At 46.3% G+C, this 20,677-nt stretch overlaps 1 protein-coding gene across 1 annotated transcript in view; it reads right to left on the bottom strand.

Annotated features, from left to right (window-relative positions):
• LOC116979417 (phosphatidylinositol 3,4,5-trisphosphate 5-phosphatase 2-like) overlaps positions 1-20,677 on the bottom strand; it is a 139,673-nt gene that overhangs the window by 38,346 nt on the left and 80,650 nt on the right. Inside the window, exons 12-17 of the mRNA XM_033030980.1 lie at positions 14,541-14,643; positions 12,163-12,359; positions 7,733-7,850; positions 4,584-4,680; positions 2,267-2,405; positions 1,345-1,444 (exon numbers count right to left, since the gene is read on the bottom strand). Coding sequence (XP_032886871.1) covers positions 1,345-1,444; positions 2,267-2,405; positions 4,584-4,680; positions 7,733-7,850; positions 12,163-12,359; positions 14,541-14,643 — 754 coding nt within the window. The remainder of the gene's footprint in view (positions 1-1,344; positions 1,445-2,266; positions 2,406-4,583; positions 4,681-7,732; positions 7,851-12,162; positions 12,360-14,540; positions 14,644-20,677) is intronic.

Genomic DNA, 20,677 nt, shown 5'->3' with positions numbered 1-20,677 from the left:
TCTTGTGCCGATATTAATTTGTTGCTGCTATGCATGCATGCTTTGCATGAAATAAGCAGCTGCATTACCTACAATGCAACAACCGCAGTTTAACCAAAACCCCCAGTGCTGGCTTTAAAGTGGTTTGGCATGTAAATCATGCAATATGAATACAAGTATTTTATTTTCCTCAGTTTCACAATTCTGACATTCTCAATTTTAACGTCATTGGTTCTTCAGCTTGGTTTCACTCAGGGAAGAAATGAAATTAAATGTACGATGCACTAACCATTTCCTGCCCTATAAACTAAAGATGTCATTACTGATCGGGATAGGATTTACAGAACTCGAGATGAAGACAAGGTCCTTGTCTGTAAGTCGTCTTGTGGAGTCTCATTGTCTGTAACTCGTGCCCACACCTCGCAATGGCCTGATCCTTTATCATTGTTAATTTTCTTGCATATTTTTCATTCACTTGTTCTATATTGGGACGACAGATGGCACAATGGGCTAAGTGTTCGGCTGGCGATCGGAAGGTAGCCGGTTCGAATCCCGCTTGGAGTGCATACTGTCGTTGTGTCCTTGGGCAAGACACTTCACCCACCTTTGCCTGTGTGTGAATGTGTGTGAATGTGTGTGAGTGATTGCTGGTGGTCGGAGGGGCCGTAGGCGCAGATTGGCAGCCACGCTTCCGTCAGTCTGCCCCAGGGCAGCTGTGGCTACAGAAGTAGCTTACCACCACCGAGTATGACTGAGGAGTGAATGAATAATGCGATGTAAAGCGCCTTGAGTATTAGAAAGGCGCTATATAAATCCCATCCATTATTATTATTATTATTATATCACTGTCTATATCTCTTGTTTCCTTTCCCCAGACTCTCAGTCTGAAGAAGGGTCTTGACCCAAAACATCACCTATTCATCTTCTCCAGAGATGCTGTCTGTCCCGTTGAGTTACTCCAGCTTTTTGTGTCTACCTTCGATTTAAACCAGCATCTAGAGTTCCTTCCTACACACTTTGTCTGCTATAACACACTGGTTACAAAGGCCATTAATGCCATGGTGGCAAATCATTCATATATTTGAAAGTAATGCCCCAGTCCCACTTAGGAAACCTGAACGGAAACCTCTGGAGACTTTGCGCCCCACCCAGGGTTTCCGTGCGGTTCCCGGAGGTTTTTGTCAGTCTCCCTAACTGCTTCCACTACCTGCAACCTCCGGCAACCACCTGCAACCTCCGGGAACCGCACGGAAACCTTAGGTGGGGCGCAAAGTCTCCAGAGGTTTCCGTTCAGGTTTCCTAAGTGGGACAGGGGCATAACACGTCAACAGCTTAATACATTTAGATCATCGGAGATTTACTCACTGAAGTTCAGGAACACTTTACTTTTCTCTTGTTCTAAGTTCAGTTGGTCAACAGTCAGAATTGCTTCAAATTCCTTTTTGTTGATGTAATTCAAAATATCCTGGAAGATAAAGTATTATAAGATTCCTTACTGGCCTTAGTGATTAAAGAACATTTATCTAATGCCATCCACCTTCTGCCCCAAAATACAATCCATCCTATCATCATTATTTTATCCCATCAAAGTGGTCTTTGAGTTCTAGCTATTTATCATGGCCAATAATAGGAAAAATGGGTGTTAAGTCCTCAACACGACTCAATAAAATTCCCATGACAATGGAAGGTGAGGCACCAAGAATCATCATGATTTACATCGGAGGGAAGTCATAGACAGTCCTCTTTCTCAGTGGAGAGGAGAGGAATTCTACTTTGCTGTACATGATGATCTCAGCACAGCTCATGGCACTTGGCAACGAGCATCAATATTACCAAACCAAGCAAGTTGGCCCCAGGCCTTTACCACAAAGCCTACTCCTTCCATTGAATAAATAAGGAGAGGAGATTGTCCTTCAGAGGCACATCTTCACATGGGAGCAACAATACAGTATCCCTAGCTGCAGATAAACCTTTCCCCGGCTCATGAGTCAAGGATCAACCCTGTGCCTATTGCAAAGGACGACTCATTCTGAATTGTTGCCCAGGCCCTGGGATATCTTCAGGCCAATGAGATATTTGAACAGGTGACAGTGCATTGAGGATTGTGAATAAGCACAGGTGTGTGAGTGTGTTCCTGGGGGAAGGAAGAACTAAGGGAAGCATGTAAGAAACCAGGAGCGTAGAGGTTTTTGAGAGATCTAAATATGGTGAGCCAGCCTTCGTTATTATTTCCATATTACATGTTCCCGAGAGGCTTCCAGTGAAGCAGAAAGAACGAGATGCGTACCTGGATGTCCATATCAAGTCGATAGTTTAGGTCACCAAACCAGAAGATGTGAGTGAAACGTAGGGCAATGTCAAAGGAACTGAGTTGTTTATCTCCAAGTGATAACAATCGGAGAATGTCCAAGTAGTTCTGGTTTCGCCTGAAATGGAATCAAAAGGAGATATTGACACTCAAGGTAACCTAGCTTAAAGTTGTTGAGACCATTAGGCATTGCGTGTAAGGTGGAGTCTCACATCCCAGGCTGAGTAATTCAACATTCCCAAAACAAGTGCCAAATCAGAAAGAGAACGGTCCCCTCATAAACTTCCTTAGAAAATCTCTCCAATTTTATTAAGCAGTTTCTGGATCCATAAAATAACCCCAGCTCTCTTAAAATCTCCCCCTCTCTCCAGCCTATGCGCCAGGTAGCTCACTGTAAAATGCAACTGGTTTCTCCCTCTCTCTGATCTAACTTGCCATTATGGTGCCCAGCATTTGCTGCTGAAGCCTAACTAATCCACACCTCATGGCTATGCAAGTCAGATGTCAAGCTATCACTGCAAGAACATTAGGCCAAGCCTACGTACAGGTCAAGTTACCTGGGACAATGAAATATCTTGCAAATTCATCGCAGTTGTGGTCAACAGAGCCAGCTTTGCAAAATGTTGATATTTTTCATCAGTGATATTTGTCATCATCTGCCATTCTCTGTGTAGGTTCATAATATTGAACACTTATCTGTATTAAACTCCATTATGCAATCCTCAGCCCTAATTTGAGGAAGGACATTATTGCTTTGAGGGGATGCAGCATAGGTTCACCAGGTTAATTCCCGGGATGGCGGGACTGACATATGATGAAAGAATGGGTCGACTGGGCTTCTATTAACTGGAATTTAGAAGGATCAGAGGGGATCTTACAGAAACATAAAATTCTTAAAGTATTGGACAGGCTAGATGCAGGAAAAATGTTCCCGATGTTGGGGGCATCCAGAACCAAGGGTCACAGTTTAAGAATAAGGGGTATGTCATTTAGGACTGAGATGAGGATTTTTTTTTCACCCAGACAGTTGTGAATCTGTGGAATTCTCTGCCACAGAAGGCAGTGGAGGCCAATTCACTGGATGTTTTCAAGAGATTTAGCTCTTAGGGCTAAAGGAATCAAGGGATATGGGGAAAAGCAGGAACGGGCTACTGAATTTAGATGATCAGCCATGATCATATTGAATGGCGATGCTGGCGCGAAGGGCCGAATGACCTACGCCTGCACCCATTTCTCAATGTTTCTATGTTTTTATGCGTAACCTTGTCAAATGATGAAATCCATATATACAATGTCTACGGCTCTGCCCTCATCAACCTTTTTGGTCACATCTTCAAAAATCTCAGATTCGTGAGATACGTTTTCCCATGTACGAAACCTTGCTGCCTATCCCTAATCAACCCTTGTCCATCTAAATGAACGTATATCCTATCCCTGAGAATAAATCTCGAGTAACTGCAACCACAATATTAGATTCACTGGCCTCATATTGAATAATGAGACAATTTGTTAGAAAACTCTAATTACTATTTAATAATAAATTACCTTATACAATAAATTTAGTATTTGAAAAAGCTGCAGAAAACATCTAGGAAAAAAGGCTGTAGAACTCAGCGATTTTGTTGTATCTCCATAGAAACTGGAATCCTCTTGGTACTTGCACTGAGTAACACCAACAGGACTGTTCCCCATCATGACTTAGCCTGACTTTAGCCATGTAAAGGGGCTGTCCCACTTGGGCGACCTAATTGGCGAGTTTAGAAGAGTTTAGGAGAGTTTGAAACAATGTCATGTTGAAGACCTCCTTCGACTATGTAGAAGACCTCCTCCGACTATGTTGTAGACCAGCTTCGACTAGCTACGACGAACTTCAGGAAAATTGGACACCGAATAGTGGAGAGTGAAGCCGACCTCCTTCGATCTCCTTCGACCTCCCTTCGACTATGATGATGACTATCTACGACTACCTTCGACTACCCTCAATTACCTACAACTAACATGCTGACCTACTACGATCTACTACGACTAAACCTACGAGTAAAAAAAGTATCAATTTTTTCCATGGCGACCTTTTTTTTCTTGCGGGGATTTTTCAACTTGTTGAAAAATATGCCGCGACCTAGCTGAGGCCTCGAGTACACGGGGACTACTCTCGAGCATGAAGGAGAGTTACAAAGGCCTCCTCGGACCTCGTGTCGACCATGCTGTGAGTATGAGTTGAGGGCAAACTCGAAGAGAACTCACGGATTAGGTCGCCCAAGTGAGACAGCCCCTTAAGATAAATCTATCCACATACCTGACCACTTTTTCACTGCCGGATGTCAAGTGGCAGTTGACAAAACCCAGGGAGGTCCCATTGAAGAGGAATGAAACACCAACTGCTCCCTTATTCCCTGAAGTGAAAAGATACAGCAGGAGAGGCATGAGAAACAGGTTTTGATCAGACACAATAACAAAAGTTGATGCCATCAGGTGGAAATTCTTTTTTTTTTTTGCCAAAAGCATAAAGCAAAAGTTGCTAAATCGGCAGTTTGTACAAATCCTGTTCCCAAATGAGAACATTCAGCATTGTGCAATGCAGCCCATTAATTCACTACCAAGGCCCACAGGGTGAGCTGCCTTTACAGTGAATCAGCCTCCCAGGAATATGCAAACTTTCATGCAGGTCTCTGCATTTACAGTAGGATTGCGTTGGTCACACAACTCAAACTCAAACTAATTTGTGCCTGAATGAATTTAACCTGATTCACCTGGGACATTTGAAGAACCTTTAAGCCATGGCATCATAGAACTATACAGCTCTGAAAAGGGACTTTTAGTCCAAAACATCCCTGTTGGCCAAGTTGCCCTTCAAAAATAGTCTCAGTTGCCCATATCCCTCCAAACGTTTTCTGCCCATGTACGCGTAGAAATGGCTTTGAAATTCCATAATTCTTCCCACCTCTACCACTTCTTCTGGCAGCTTGTTTTATACATACACCACCTTCTGTCTGCAAATGTTGCTTCTCGGGTGTTTTTAAACCTCCTCCATCACCTTAAAAATATGCCCTTTAATGTTAGACCCACTCTACCCTGGGGAAATAATTGTCGCTATTAACCCAATACCTCTCATGATTTAAAAAAACATTGATAAGAAATGCAAGAGGGTATTGTGAGAAACAGGATCTCTGTGTATTTGGAAAGATCAACAATAGCCGCTTGTCTTTGTGCAAGAGAAATTGTCTCTCAAGAACTTGAGTTTTTTGAAGAGGTGACCAAGAAGATTGATGAGTGCATTGCAGTAGATGTTGTAAACATGGACTTTAGCAACAAAAATCAGGCTGGTCTGGAAGGTAAGATAACATGGTACCCAGGGTAAGCTAACTAATTGGATAAAAGATGGCTTGAAGGTCAGAGAGAGAAGATGGTGTTAGAGGACTGTCTTTCAAACTGGAGGCCTGTAACAAGTGGAGTACCACAGGGACTGGTGTTGGGGGCATTGTCGTTGAAGATTTACATTACCAATCTGGTTGTGAATGTAAATGGTGTTAATACATTTGTGGATAGCACTAAAATTAGTTTATGGATGAAAGTGAAGAGTGATATCTAGGATTATAAGGGGATCATGTTCAACTGGGCCAATGAGTTAATGAATGGCAGATGAAATTTAATTCAGATTAAAGCAAGGTATACACAATACAGTGCAGGACTTACAGTAGGTAGTAAATGTAGGGACCTGGGGAGTGTTCTAATACAGTGCGATCTAGGGGTACAGGTACATAGTTCCATGTAAGTGGCGACATGAATGGACAGGGTGGTGCAGAAGGCATTTGGTATGCTTGCCTTCATCAGTCGGGACACTGCGTACAGGTTTTGAAACATCATGTTTCAGCTGTTCAATATGTTGCTAAGGCCACATTTTGAGCATTTTGTACAGTTCTGTTTGTTCTGCTACAGGTGAGATGCCATGAAACTGGAACGTGCACATAAAGCGATTGACACGGATGTTCCCGGTCCAGAGGTTTTGAGTTATACGGAGAGGCTGGATAGGCTGGGGCTTTACCCCTGGGGTGCACAAGGCTGAGGGGAGACCTTTTAGAGGTTTATAAAATCATGAGGGGCGTAGATAATGTCATAGTCCATTTCACAAGGTAGTGGAATCCAAAAATGGATTTAAGATGGGGGGAGAAAGATTTTAAAGGGACCTGAGGTGTAACCTTTTCACCCAGTAGGAGCTACATTCATAGAGGGATCTGCCAGAAGAAGTGGTAGATGTGGGTACAATTTTGATATTTAAAAGATAGTTGGATAGGTGCATAGATAGCAATGGTTTGGGTCCAGCGCAGGCATCAGGAACTGTCTCGATTAGGCAAATTGGTCGGTATGGATGAGTTTGGTCAAAGAATAGGTGTCTGCAGTGCATAGCTCTATACTTCAATGACTTACTTGTCCTTCTCCAAACATTTTGTGGTGTTCTATTGCCATTAAACTGCCTTGCTGTACACTATGTGTCCTCCACTGCCTGGCGTTCCTGCCACACCATCAATGGAGAATGGTGAGAAATATTAGTCAAACAGAGCACAAGCAATCGGCAGTTTCCAAACTCAGCATGGAAACAGATTTTGAGTAAAATGGCGTTTGTTGAATTTTTGTTCCCTTCCGCCTGATGATCATTCCTCATCAGCTTTCCAAGGCTTAGGCCAACTCTAATGCCTTGGAGGTTCCAGTCACTAGCTTCCCGCGATAGATCAGAACATGTTGCCAGGACTAGATGGTGTGAGCTACAGGGAGAGGTTGAGTAGGCTGGGACTCCATTCCATGGAGTGCAGGAGGATGAGGGGTGATCTTAGAGAGGTGTACAAAATCATGAGAGGAATAGATCGGGTAGATGCACAGAGTCTCTTGCCCAGAGTAGGGGAATCGAGGACCAGAGGACATAGGTTCAAGGTGAAGGGGAAAAGATTTATGCCCCTGTCCCACTTAGGAAACCTGAACGGAAACCTCTGGAGACTTTGAGCCCCACCCAAGGTTTCCATGTGGTTCACGGAGGTTGCAGGTAGTTGCTGGGGGTTGCAGGTAGTGGAAGCAGGTAGGGAGACTGACAAAAACCTCCAGAAACCTTGGGCGGGGCACAAAGTCTCCAGAGGTTTCCGTTCAATTGTCCTAAGTGGGACAGGGGCATGAATAGGAATCCGAGTGGTAACTTTTTCACACAAAGGGTGGTGGGTGTATGGAACAAGCTACCAGAGGAGGTAGTTGAGACTGGGACTATCCCATCATTTAAGAAACAGTTAGACAGGTACATGGATAGGACAGGTTTGGAGGGATATGGACCAAGCGCAGGGAAGTGGGACTAATGTTGCTGGGACATGTTGGCCGGTGTGGGAAAGTTGGGCCGAAGGGCCTGTTTCCACACTGTATCACTCTATAACTCTATGACTCCATTCCAAAACCCCAATTACTTACCAAATGTATTTGCTATTCCAGTTTTCACACTGGATACGTTGACTTGACTGACTCGGTTCTCGTGGTCTGCTTTAATCAGCACTGCGATTTTTATGCTCCACAGTGAGTGTGTGGCTACCTATAAAACAGGCACATTAATGAGTGACAGCACCATTAATATGTTGTTTTTAAGTTTTCAGCCCATGTGTTGTGATGGTATTCACAGTACTCAGGAATGGAATTCTTAATGAAAACCAAAATGTAATCTTTCTAGTCTGAAGAAGGGTTTCGACCCGAAACGTTGCCTATTTCCTTCGCTCCATAGATGCTGCCTCACCCGCTGAGTTTCTCCAGCATTTTTGTCTACCATGTAATCTTTCTAATTTTCTATGGAGTGCTTCTAGTTGGCAGCGAGTGTGAAGAAACATTTAACATTTGTGTTCTGATTTGCTTTCATTGTGAAGAGGGAGTTCTCCAGCCTCTGCGATGGAGAGGTAAAGGAGCTAAAAGAAACATCAACATGATAACGTGAAGCTGTTCCCCTAGGAGTTGCCACTTGGCTAATTAGAAACTGTAACATCTGAATTCTAACATTATACAATACAATACAATACAATACATTTATTTGTCATTTGGACCCCGTTGAGGTCCAAACGAAATGTCGTTTCTGCAGCCATACATACAAAACAAAAAAGACCCAAGACCCAACACAATTTACACAAACATCCTTCATAGCGCATCTTCTCCTCGCTGTGAAGGAAGGCAAAAAAAACATATCTCTCCCCTGCACTCCCCTCTCCCCCCCATGTCAGAGTCAAAGACAGTCAAAGCCCCCGGCGGGCGATGTTAAATGTCCCGCAGCCATTAAAGCCACGCCGGGTGATGCAAGGCCACGCACCGGGTCTTGGTGTTGGAGCCCCGGCGGGCGCTCACAAAGTCCCGCGGCCATTCCAAGCCGAGCCGGGCGATGATGTAAGGCCCCGCTCCAGGTGCTCTTCAACCCCGCAACTCGGGCGGGAGAAGTCGCCGTTGCGGAAGCCCCGAAAAGCGGTCTCCCACCAGGGACCCTCGGGCTCCCGGTATTACTGTCCACAGACCTGCGGTAGGAGCTTTCGAATCTCCGGGGGTCGGGCCGCAGCAGCGCTCCACCACAGCTCCACCCGCTCCAGACTCGGCCAGCTCCGTGATGGTGAGTAGATCCGCAGCTCCGCGACTGGAGCCCCAGGTCATTCCTGTTGGAGGCCGCTCCATGTTGCAGCCCCAACGACAACGGAGACCCGACAAAGAAAAGGTCGGGTCTCCCGTGCAGGGGAAAGACCTTAAAGTTCCCCCACCCCACCCCACCCCACACACATACCCCGACAAAAAAAACAATAAAAACTACATAGAACAAGACAGAAAACAATAAAAAGACAGACGGACTGCAGAGGCCGCTGCTGACAAGAGTCGCGCCGCCCACCGAGCTCATTACAATGCAAAGAATGACAATTTCTGATCCATTTGAAGCATCTAGAGAGAAGTGGTCAAGCCTACTCTTATATCCCTAATTATTGCAATGTCTTCCTGACCTAACTGTCTCTTCTTACACACATTTAGGCTATTGTTCTCATATTTTGCACTAAAGTCTAAGGTATTCATTTACAGAGAGCACTGGGAAGGCCATCATATATGGTCCATCTCCCTAAGGAGCCCTAGAGGAGCCGCCTTCTGGAACCATTTAACACCTTCTGAAGAAGGCCGGGTGCGGACGTGGCATCGAAGGACGAGAAGCCGAAACGAAGAAGTGGAAGCCAAACAACCGAACGGAAACGACGCTGAAAAACCAAATAACCGAACGGACGTGACGGCAAAAAGCAAAATAACCGGAAGGGCGCAATGCCGAAAAACCAAATAACAGACACGAAGTCGCCAGGGGGCGGGACTTGTCAGCAATTGGTCCAGACCCCCGCATACATCACATCACTGGCCGGGGGAGAAGGGAGGATGGGGTTCATTTTCCCACACAAGACTGCCCGGGGCTGGAAGGTGACTGGGCGCTCTGAACCCGAGCATGTTGAAATCAATCTATCATATATAAACTATCATAGGTCAGGAGAGATTAGACCGGGGGGGTTTAGGATGGAGTCGAGGTATAGGGAAATAATTTCCGTGGGACAGGAGCAGGCAGAACCAATGGGTCTGCCAGGACAGTTGTGTTTTTGGATTTTGGGGAGAAGGTAAATACGAGCTGTGCGGGACTGGGATATGATAAGGTTGGAGGCTGTGGAGATCAGACAGCCAGAAGTGATGAAATCAGCAATGGTGTTTGAGATCAAGGCCTGGTGCTCGTCTGTGGGATCATGGTCCAAGCATAAGTAAGAGGAGGTGTCTGAGAATTGTCGCCCAGTAGGGATCAGCTCTCCAGACTACCACGGCACCTCCCTTGTTGGTGGGTTTGATGATAATGTCAGGGTTGCTGCAGAGTTGTACGTTCAGAGGGGGCGAGGTTAGAGTAGGTAAAGGGAGCGGAAAAGTTGAGATGGTTGATGTCACGCCGGCAGTTAGAAATACAGAGGTCTAGAGAGGGTAGAAGGCCGTTCCGGGGAGTCCAAGAGGAGGGGGTCATCACTGGGTGGTGAGGAATCCTTCCCTTAGAAAAAAGCATGGAGGCGGAGGAGACGGAAGAAAAGCTTAATGTCGCGGTGGACCTGGAACTCGTTGAGGTTAAAAGGAACGAAGGTGATGCCTCTGCTGAGGACAAACTGTATCAGAAAGGGGGAGGTCAGGGGGGGATGGTGAAGACACGACAAGGGTGGGGGTTGGGGTTGGGGTCGTGGGGGTGGGGTGGGGGAACGGGGAGTAGACAGAGGTTGAGGCGCGATCTGGTGGGGGAATGGTGGGAGTTCAGAGAGAGGGGAGCGTGAGGACTATTGCATGGCTGGGGTGTTGCCGGGGTAACCTGGTTAACAGTGGGGGAAGGGGAAGACCCATCACTACAGGTGCTCTGTGGGAGGGGGGGACGACTAGGACCCAGCAGAGTCAGGCCACATGGTGTTGGAGTCTGCAGCGGGGAGGTTGTGGGCCTGGCGCTGAGCCTTCCCCATCAAAGACCTTTCCCATCATGGTCATTCCTCTTATCCCGCTCCAGTCAGGCAGAAGATGCAGTAACTTGAAAGCGCGCACTTACAGGCGCAGAAACAGCTTCTTCTCCCCTGTTATCAGGTTTCTGAATGTTCCATCCATCGCTAGAGTATGGTCCGATTCACCTCTTCCCCACTGCAGACATTAGACTTTGTTTACGGAACTTGTGCACTACAATGTTGAGAACTATATTCTGCACTCGGTTTTATTCTCTTCACTCGATCTATTGCATATAAGTTTGTCTTGATTTATGTAGAAAAGTTCCTCGACTTACGAAAGAGTTACGTCCTGTGGACCCTTGCCCGAGGTGGATGTTGCATAAGTTGGATGTTGTGTAAGATGGAAATTAAGTGCTAAAAAATTAATGTGCACATGTCAATTTACTATTAGACGCAGAGACTACGGCGGAGCTCTGAGGTGGAGACAATAGACAATAGACAGTAGGTGCAGGAGTACGCCATTCGGCCCTTCAAGCCACCACGGGGCAGCTCCAATGTGGAGACCAGGGGGCAGCTCCAATGTGGAGACCATGGAGGAGCTCCAATACAGATTCCACGGGGGAGCTCCAATGTGGAGACCAGGGGACAGCTCCAATGTGGAGACCAGGGGGCAGCTCCAATGTGGAAACCATGGAGGAGCTCCAATACAGATTCCACGGGGGAGCTCCAATGTGGAGACCAGGGGGTAGCTCCAATGTGGAGACCGGGGGCAGCTCCAATGTGGAGACCAGGGGGCAGCTCCAATGTGGAGACCAGGGGGCAGCTCCAATGTGGAGACCAGGGGGCAGCTCCAATGTGGAGACCAGGGGGCAGCTCCAATGTGGAGACCGGGGGGAGCTCCAATGTGGAGACCATGGTGGAGCTCTGATGTGAAGACCATGTGGTCATCAGTGGGCTTAAAGAACTGCTTACATCAGTGCAAATTTATGTAAGTTGCCTATAATGCAAGGCCAAGAGTGCCTATAAAGAATTATCTAAAATGATTGGATAGCACGTAAGACAAAGCTTCCTGCGGTGCCTCGATACACATGACAATAATAAACCTGAACTTAAACCTCACGTTAATGATAAACCACTTCTGATTACTTCCTACCATTATGTCCTTTCACATTTTTCAGCACATCGTTCCTATCAGACTGGCTTGAGTTTGATTTTTTGTCTAAGGAGAACCTATCATTGTTATTTTGGAATATCTCGATTATTTACTTGCCCAGCATACATAAGCGCCATTTCAAGACACAAATAGGTGAGAATCAGATTGATTTAACATTCATTAGTTGAGGACACATTTTTGTTATTCTAGTGATTGTTTCCCAGATATTGAGTTCCTACCACTTTGAAGTCCTGTTCTGTCACATCTTTTATCCCAGCCCGCAGGAAATCCACCCACTCCTTGTCACCAAGAGAGTTCTCCTGGGTGCCAAAGACATAGATATCGTGAGCGATAGTGGCTGTGGTTTCATCTCGTGTGCGTCCGAGACCCTTGGACATAAGCCAGGAAGCAAGGCTTTTCGGAGGATGAGCGGCACCTGTGAGATATTTCAAAAAGCCCTTTATCAATTACTCATTTAAGCTTTTCTCATTAATTATTCAAACACTAGTCATGAACATCAAATAGCTCCTTTTTAATAAAAATAGACACAAAGTGCTGGAGCAACTCAACGGGTCAGGTAGCACTATTTGGGAGGTGCTGCCTGACCCGCTGAGTTACTCCAGCACTTTGTGACTATCTTCGATACTTGCGTTCATCTTCGATGGCCCGGAGCGGCACGGTGGCGCAGAGGTAGAGTTGCCACCTCACAGCGCCAGAGACCTGGGTACGATCCCGACTACGGGTGCTGTCTGTGCGGAGTTTGTACGTTCTCCCGTGGGTTTTCTCGGCGTGGGTTTTCGCCGAGATCTGCGGTTTCCTCCCACATTCCAAAGACGTACAGGTTTGTAGGTTACTTGGTATAAATGTAAATTGTCCCTAGTGTGTGTAGGATAGTGTTAAAGTGCTGGAATCGCTGGTCAGTGCGGAGTCGGTGGGCCGAAGGGCCTGTTTCTGTGCTGTTTCTCTAAACTAAACTAAACCAAACTGGGTCTGCAGTTCCTTTCTATACAGCTCATGATAACACCTTGGATTCCTCCCACGCCCTCATTTTTGCCTGTCATTTCTTAATCTCTTTTGCCTTTGGAAAACTGGAACTGGAATTCAGACGGATCAGTGCCATTTATTTCATGTTTATTTGCTCATAAACAATCATAACCATTTATTTTATAGTAGAAGACCATTTTGCCAAGACCATATTCGACAAGAATAGAACTTGCTGGGTTTAGGGCCTGTCCCACTTGCATGCGATTGCATGCGCCTGGCGCGACCATACGTGGTCGCTTGAAGCGTATGGGCCGCGCGGGGCCGGTCCCACTTCCAAGCGTGGAGGCGTATGGAGTTGTGCGGGGCTGGTCCCGACATCGCGCGGGGCTCCAAAAATCCCGCACAGTCCGAAAATTTCACGCGCCAACGGCCTGTCGGCCCGCAGGCGTATTGAGGGCGTACACAGCGTCTTGACGGCATACGCCTAGCGCCTAGCGTGTGGTGTTGCATGATGACGTCAGCGCCCGACGCCGTGCGACGTCCAAATTCAGTCGGCCCGCCTCCTGCCCAGCTGGTTGGTAAGTATGACGCAAATTACGTCACCCGCGGACTTAGCGCGTACTTACCGCGGACTTAGCGTGAACTTCGCTTCCGTTTGGTCGCGCCAAACGCATGCAATCGCATGCAAGTGGGACAGGCCCTTAACTCCAACTTCTCATCTTTCATCCTGTAGTCTTCTCAATTACAGCTCTTCAACTACTGATCCATGTCCTTTTTCAATACAATGAGGCTTCTGCCTTCTTTTCCTGCTCAGCCAGTTTTCCAAAACCAGTCCAACACATGCTTCAATCCATGAACAACTGCTTTATGGCATTTGAGTTCTATCAAGGTGTTGCCAGGCTCCTGTGATTAATATCATTCCTCAGCCATTTAGAACTGTCTAGTGCCTGCAGATTAAAGGGCCTGTCCCACTTGGTGGCGGCGAAGATTTTGTGAATCCCAAAATCCTGGGGAGCTGCGCGCGACCGCGGGTCACTGCCTACGTCACCACGCACCATGCACGCGTCGTGCGTCGTGACGCGTAAATGATGTCGCATAAATGACGCGCAAATGACGCCCGAGTGGGACAGGCCCTTAACACTAGCCCCAGGTTGTAGCCTGCTTTCTGTGCTTGACAATTTAGTTTAGTTTAGAGATTAGTTTAGTTGCGAAACAGGTCCTTTAGCCCTCCCAAGTCCACGTCGTCCAACAATCCCCACACAATAGCACTATCCCATACCAGGAACAATGTACAATTTTACCAAGCCAATTAGCCTACAAACCTGTACGTCTTTGAAGTGTGGGGGGAAAACGGAGCACCTGGAGAAAACCCCCGCAGGTCACAGGGAGAGCGTACAAACTCCATACAGACAGCACCCGCAGTCAGGACAGAAGCTGTATAAATTATTAAACCACTTAACCAAATAGCTACTATTATTTTGTATCCTGTTGCCAGCTTATCTCACCTTTGTGCCTTTGCCATTAGGATTGGTTTGGAATTGAAAAAAAATCTCCATCCCACAAATACACAACAATAATATTATTTTTCTGCTCCCACCTTTTCAAACTGAGCAACAGCTGTTCCATAACTTACCCACGTTCCAGCTTCCAATGAAGATAGAGATCATGTCGGGCTCATCCTGCTGAGAATGGATGTTCTTCATCAGCTGCAGCAACTGACAGAACGCCTCTCGCTTCTGAAGGGGGGATAATTGGAGAGAAATAGTCTAAATCCTGATGTAGAGAATGACAGTCATTTCAATAAATGATATGTTTATAAACAGAGAGCAACATCATCTAATACAATTTAAATGTTTAGTTTAGTTTAGAGATACAGCGTGGAATCAGGCCCTCCGGCCCACCGAGTCCGCACTGACCAGCGATGCCCACATACTAGCACTATCCAACACACACTTGGGACAATTTACAATTGCACCAAACCAATTAACCTACAAACCTGTTTGCCTTTGCAGTGTGGGAGGAAACCCACGTGGTAACGGGGAGAACGTACAAATTCCATACCGACAGCACCCGTGGTCGGGATGGAACCCGGGTCTCTGGCGTGTAAGGCAGCAACTCTACCGCTGCGCCACTGTGCTGCCCACGTTGTTGGAAGTATTGAACATTCCATTCTCAAGAGATTCAAACTGAACAAAATAAAGTAATCATACATAGATACATCGAAAATAGGCGCAGGAGTAGGCCATTCGGCCCTTCTAGCCAGCACCGCCATGCAATATGATCATGGCTGATCATCCACAATCAGTAGCCCGTTCCTGCCTTCCCCCACATCCCTTCATTCCGCTAGCCCTAAGAGCTCTATCTAACTCTCTTTTGAAAGCATCCAGTGAATCGGCCTTCACCGCCTTCTGAGGCAGAGAATTCCACAAATTCACAACTCTCTGGGTGAAAAGGTTTTTCCTCATCTCAGTTCTAAATGGCCTACCCCTTATTCTTAAACTGTGGCCCCTGGTTCTGGTCTCCCTCAACATCGGGAACATGATTCCTGCATCTAGCATGTCCAATCCCTTAATAATTTTATATGTTTCTACAAGATCCCATCCTTCTAAATTCCAGCGAATACCATATAACCATATAACAATTACAGCACGGAAACAGGCCATCTCGACCCTTCTAGTCCGTGCCGAACACGTATTCTCCCCTAGTCCCATATACCTGCGCTCAGACCATAACCCTCCATTCCTTTCCCGTCCATATAACTATCCAATTTATTTTTAAATTATAAAAACGAACCTGCCTCCACCACCTTCCCTGGAAGCTCATTCCACACAGCCACCACTCTCTGAGTAAAGAAGTTCCCCCTCATGTTACCCCTAAACTTCTGTCCCTTAATTCTCAAGTCATGTCCCCTTGTTTGAATCTTCCCTACTCTCAGTGGGAAAAGCTTATCCACGTCAACTCTGTCTATCCCTCTCATCATTTTAAAGACCTCTATCAAGTCCCCCCTTAACCTTCTGCACTCCAAAGAATAAAGCCCTAACTTGTTCAACCTTTCTCTGTAACTTAGTTGCTGAAACCCAGGCAACATTCTAGTAAATCTCCTCTGTACTCTCTCTATTTTGTTGACATCCTTCCTATAATTAGGCGACCAAAATTGTACCGCATACTCCAGAATTGACCTCACCAATGCCTTGTACAATTTTAACATTACATCCCAACTTCTATACTCAATGCTCTGATTTATAAAGGCCAGCACCCAAAAGCTTTCTTTACCACCCTATCTACATGAGATTCCACTTTCAGGGAATACAAGCCCAGTCTTTCCATTCTTTCATCATATGACAGTCCCGCCATCCCGGGAATTAACCTCATGAACCTTTACTGCACTCCCTCAATAGCAAGAATGTCCTTCCTCAAATTAGGAGCCCAAAACTACACACAATACTCCAGATGTGGTCTCACTAGGGCCCTGTACAACTGCAGAAGGACCTTTTGTTCCTTTACTCAAATCCTCTCGTTACGAAGGCCAACATGCCATTAGCTTTTTCCACTGCCTGCTGTACCTGCATGCTTACTTTCTGTTACTGGTGTACAAGGACACCCAGGTCTCGTCGCACTACCCCTTTTCCTAATCAAACCTCATTCTACTTGTTTAGTTTCTGAAAATGCTTTGCTGCACTGTTTATTATTTGTGGCATCGTGTTCTTGATGCCTTCAGCAAATATCGGAGCTTGCAAAGACAAGGGACACCATCCGATTAGCAAAAGTAAATTTGATGTGGAATAAAATGGATTCTATGTTGCACGAAGTTGCTTAGTGGTTTTGAAGGAAATCTCCCGCTGCACCACAGTGACTCTTCCATCGTAATAGTTCCTGTGATAAAATGGACTATGTTTAAGTATGACAACATTTCACTATGCTTTTGTCCTTGCTGCTGCCAACACAACTTGGTCACTGAAACCAAATGCAATGGACTGTTAAGTTCATACATTAAAGCTCACTTAGCAAAGGCTCGATCACATATGTGATTTATTTCGGCTCTTGTTTTTAATGTATTTTTGACTTGTTGGCATTGAAGGCAAGGCTAGCATTTATTGCTCCTTATTTCCATCTGACTAGAGTTTAAATCCCATCAAAGTGGCTGGGATACTTGAAATGAAATATTTAGAGAAGTCTGGAATTAAGATTATAATATTGATGACCGTGTTGGACAGTGAAGGTATACAAATCTGATTTACTGAAGGTAGACACAAAATGCTGGAGTAACTCAGCGGGACAGGCAGCATCTCTGGAGAGATGGGTGATGTTTTGGGTCGAGACACTTCTTCTGACTGATGTCAGGGGAGTGAGCGGTACAGAGATAAAATGTAGTTGGAGACAGTAAGACTGGTGGGAGAACTGGGAAGGGGGAGGGATGGAGAGAGAGGAAAAGCAAGGGCTACTTGAAGTTAGAGAAGTCAATGTTCATACCGCTGGGGTGCAAGCTACCCAAGCGAAATATGAGATGCTGTTCCCTCCAATTTGCACTGAGCCTCACTGACAATGGAGGAGGCCCAGGACAGAAAGGTCAGTGTGGAAATCGGAGGGGGTGTTAAAGTCCTGAGCAACCGGGAGATCAGGTAGGTTTAGGTTCAACGAAACGATCGCCGAGTCTGCGCTTAGTCTCGCCGATATATAAGAGTCCACACCTGCAACAACAGATACAGATTAGGTTGGAAGAGGTGCAAGTGAACCTCTGCCTCACCTGAAAACGACTGTTGGGGTCCATGGTGTTGCATCTCCTGCGGTTGCAGGGGAAAGTACCTGGGGACGGGATGGTTTGAATGGGAGGGACAAGTTGACCAGAGAGTTGCGGAGGGAACGGTCTCTGCGGAAAGCAGAAAGGGCTGGAGATGGGAAGATGTGGCTAGTAGTGGGATCCAGTTGGAGGTGGCAAAAATGTTGGAGGATTATGTGCTGTATGCGACGGCTGATGGGGTGGAAGGTGAGGACAAGGGGGACTCTGTCCTTGTTATGAATGGGGGAGGTGGAGCCAGAGTAGAGCTGCGGGATATCAAAGTCCCTAGTGACAGCCTCATCTATAATGGAAGAGGGGAACCCCTGTTCCCTAAAGAATGAGGACATCTCCGATGGAACACCTCATCCTGGGCGCAAATGCACGTAGATGGAGGAATTGGGTGTAGGGGATAGAGTCTTTACAGGAAACAGGATGGGAAGAAGTGTAGTCTAGATAGTTATGGGAGTCAGAGGGTTTGTAATAGATGTCAGTTGATAGTCTGTCTCATGTGATGGAGACGGTGAGGTCTAGAAATGGTAGGGAAATGTCGGAGATGGTCCAAGTGAAATTGAGTGCTTGATGGAAATTAGTCGTGAAGTTAATGAAATCAGTGAGTTCTGTATGGGTGCAGGAGGCAGCACCGATGCAGTCATCAATGTAGCGGAGGTAGAGTTTGGCGATAGGGCCAGTGTACGCCTGGAACAGTGATTGTTCGACGTACCCTACATACAGACAGGCATAGCAGGGGCCCATGCGGGTGCCCATATCTATGCCTTGGATTTGGAGGAAGTGTAGGATGAGTTGAAGGAGAATTTGTTAAGGGTAAGGACCAGCACCGCTATGCGGAGGAGAGTGTTAGTAGATGGAAATTGGCTGGTTCTATGGTCGAGGAAGAAACGGAGGGCTTTAAGACCTTCCTGATGGGGCATGTCCAGAGTGACTGGACATACTTTGATTTACTGATATCTTTTAGGGAAAAAGCTGAAGTCCCCACTGGTCTGACCATAATGTGACCCTGGAGCTATGCCTAAATTTGTACTCGTATCTATTCCCTGGGACAGCTGAGGACACCATTCAATTCTGGGGCCACTATTCCCTGCACAATATGTCTTTGGATCAGTGTCCAATATCAAGATACTAAGTGGTTGTTTCAGATGTTTTGTTTTCATCACTGGTGACCCCTCCCCTAGTTAAAGATTTGTTGTAGTCTTCCATTTCCATGTTGAATGTCCCTGACATTGTGTGGGTGACTATTTCAAGAGTTAAGATAATATTTAATTATCATATGTATTGAAAAGGAAAAAAGAAATTCTTACTTGCAGCAGCATAAACAGGTCTGTAAGCATCAGGTCCCCACAGGCCTACGTCCAATAAATGTAAGAACATGTCCCCAGTGTGTGTAGGGTAGTGTTAATGGTTGGTGCGGACCCGGTGGGCTGAAGGGCCTGTTTCCATGCTGTATCTCTATATAAAAAACTAAACTCAACCTGATCAAAGTATTTGGAACAATCGATGGCCAGGAATCTTGTTTTGATCTTTATCTGGATTGGGATTTGTGAGTTTCACTCTGAGTTTTTCTCTTTGTCAGGGGAGAGAATGAGTAGGCTTTTGGTTGAAAGCTTTTCCTCACTTTTCCTCACACTCCACATATATTCCCAGTGTAAAGCACAACATTGCAAAGCTGACCTGTCAGTCAGAATTTAAAGCAAGCACACATGGTGCTGGTGTGGAAAGGTGTCTCTCTCTCACTCTCACTCTCTCTTCTCTCTCTGTTGTTCTCTCCCTCTCTCTTTCTCTCTTTCTCCCTCTCTCTTTTTCTCTCTCTCTCTCTCTGTCTCTGTCTCTCTGTCTGTCTGTCTGTCTGTCTCTCTCTCTCGCTCTCTATCTCTCTCCCTTTCTTTCTTCATCTCTCTCTCTCTTTCTTTCTATCTATCTCTCTCCCTCTCTCTCTCTCTCTCTCTCTCTCTATCTCTATCTATCTAACAATTTCCCTTTCTCCTTTTTCTCTCTCTCACCCCCTTTCTCTCTCCATCTCTCTATCTCATTTCTCTCCATCTCTCTTTCTCTCTCTCTATCTCTATCTTTCTTTCCTCCACTCTCTCCCCCTCTTTCCCCAGTCTCTCTCGCACTCTCTCTCTCTCTCTCTTTCTCCCTCCCTCTTTCTTTCTCTCTCTATTTATCTTTCTCTCTCTCGTTCTCTCCCTCTTTCTTCCTCTGTCTCCCACTCTCTCCATTTTTTTTTTTTTTCTCTCCTCTCTCTCTCTCTGTCTCTCTCTCTCTGTCTGTCTGTCTGTCTCTCTCTCTTCCTCTCTCTCTCTCTCTCTCTCATTCTCTCTCTCCCTCTCTCATTCTCTAACTCTCTCTCTCTCTCCAGCTCTCGTGCACTCTCCGCTCCATCTCATCATCACGTCCTACATCGTCTCTGCCAGAATCTCTGGATCCTCTCTCTCTCTCTCTCTCTCTCACCTCTCTCTCTCTCTCTCTCTCTCTCTCTCTCTCTCTCTCTCTCTCTCTCTCTCTCTCTCCCTCTCCCCTGACTCTCAGTCTGAAGAACGGTCTCGACCAGACATATCACCTATTCCTTCTCTCTAGAGATGCTGCCTGACTCACCCGTTGAGTAACTCCAGCTTTCTCTCTCTGGTCCTATTACGGAATCTAAAACATTTCTCCCCTAGTCCCCGGCCGGCGGTGTGTGGTTTACAAGTGCGAATGTAACCGGGCTGGGGACGGCAGCGAGCAACGCAAGCGTGGAATGAATTGTTGATTTGGAAAGGCATGTGGCGCTCTCTCTCTCTCCCCACTGCGATCGTCTCTCTTGGGGACCAAAGGGATGGAGGATAGGGGGAGCTAAACACTCCCCTTAAAGTGGAAGGGGAATCATGTGATCAATTTTCCACTTGTGGCTACTCGTAGTTGGGTCAAGAGTACCTCGGGAGAGGAACGTGGGAGACCGGAGAATGAGAAGTCAACGGAATACGTGGACATACTCGTAG

Source organism: Amblyraja radiata, chromosome 12 (genome assembly GCF_010909765.2).
Source record: "Amblyraja radiata isolate CabotCenter1 chromosome 12, sAmbRad1.1.pri, whole genome shotgun sequence".
Lineage (NCBI taxonomy): Eukaryota > Metazoa > Chordata > Chondrichthyes > Rajiformes > Rajidae > Amblyraja > Amblyraja radiata.
This window is presented reverse-complemented; position numbering and strand designations above follow the sequence as displayed.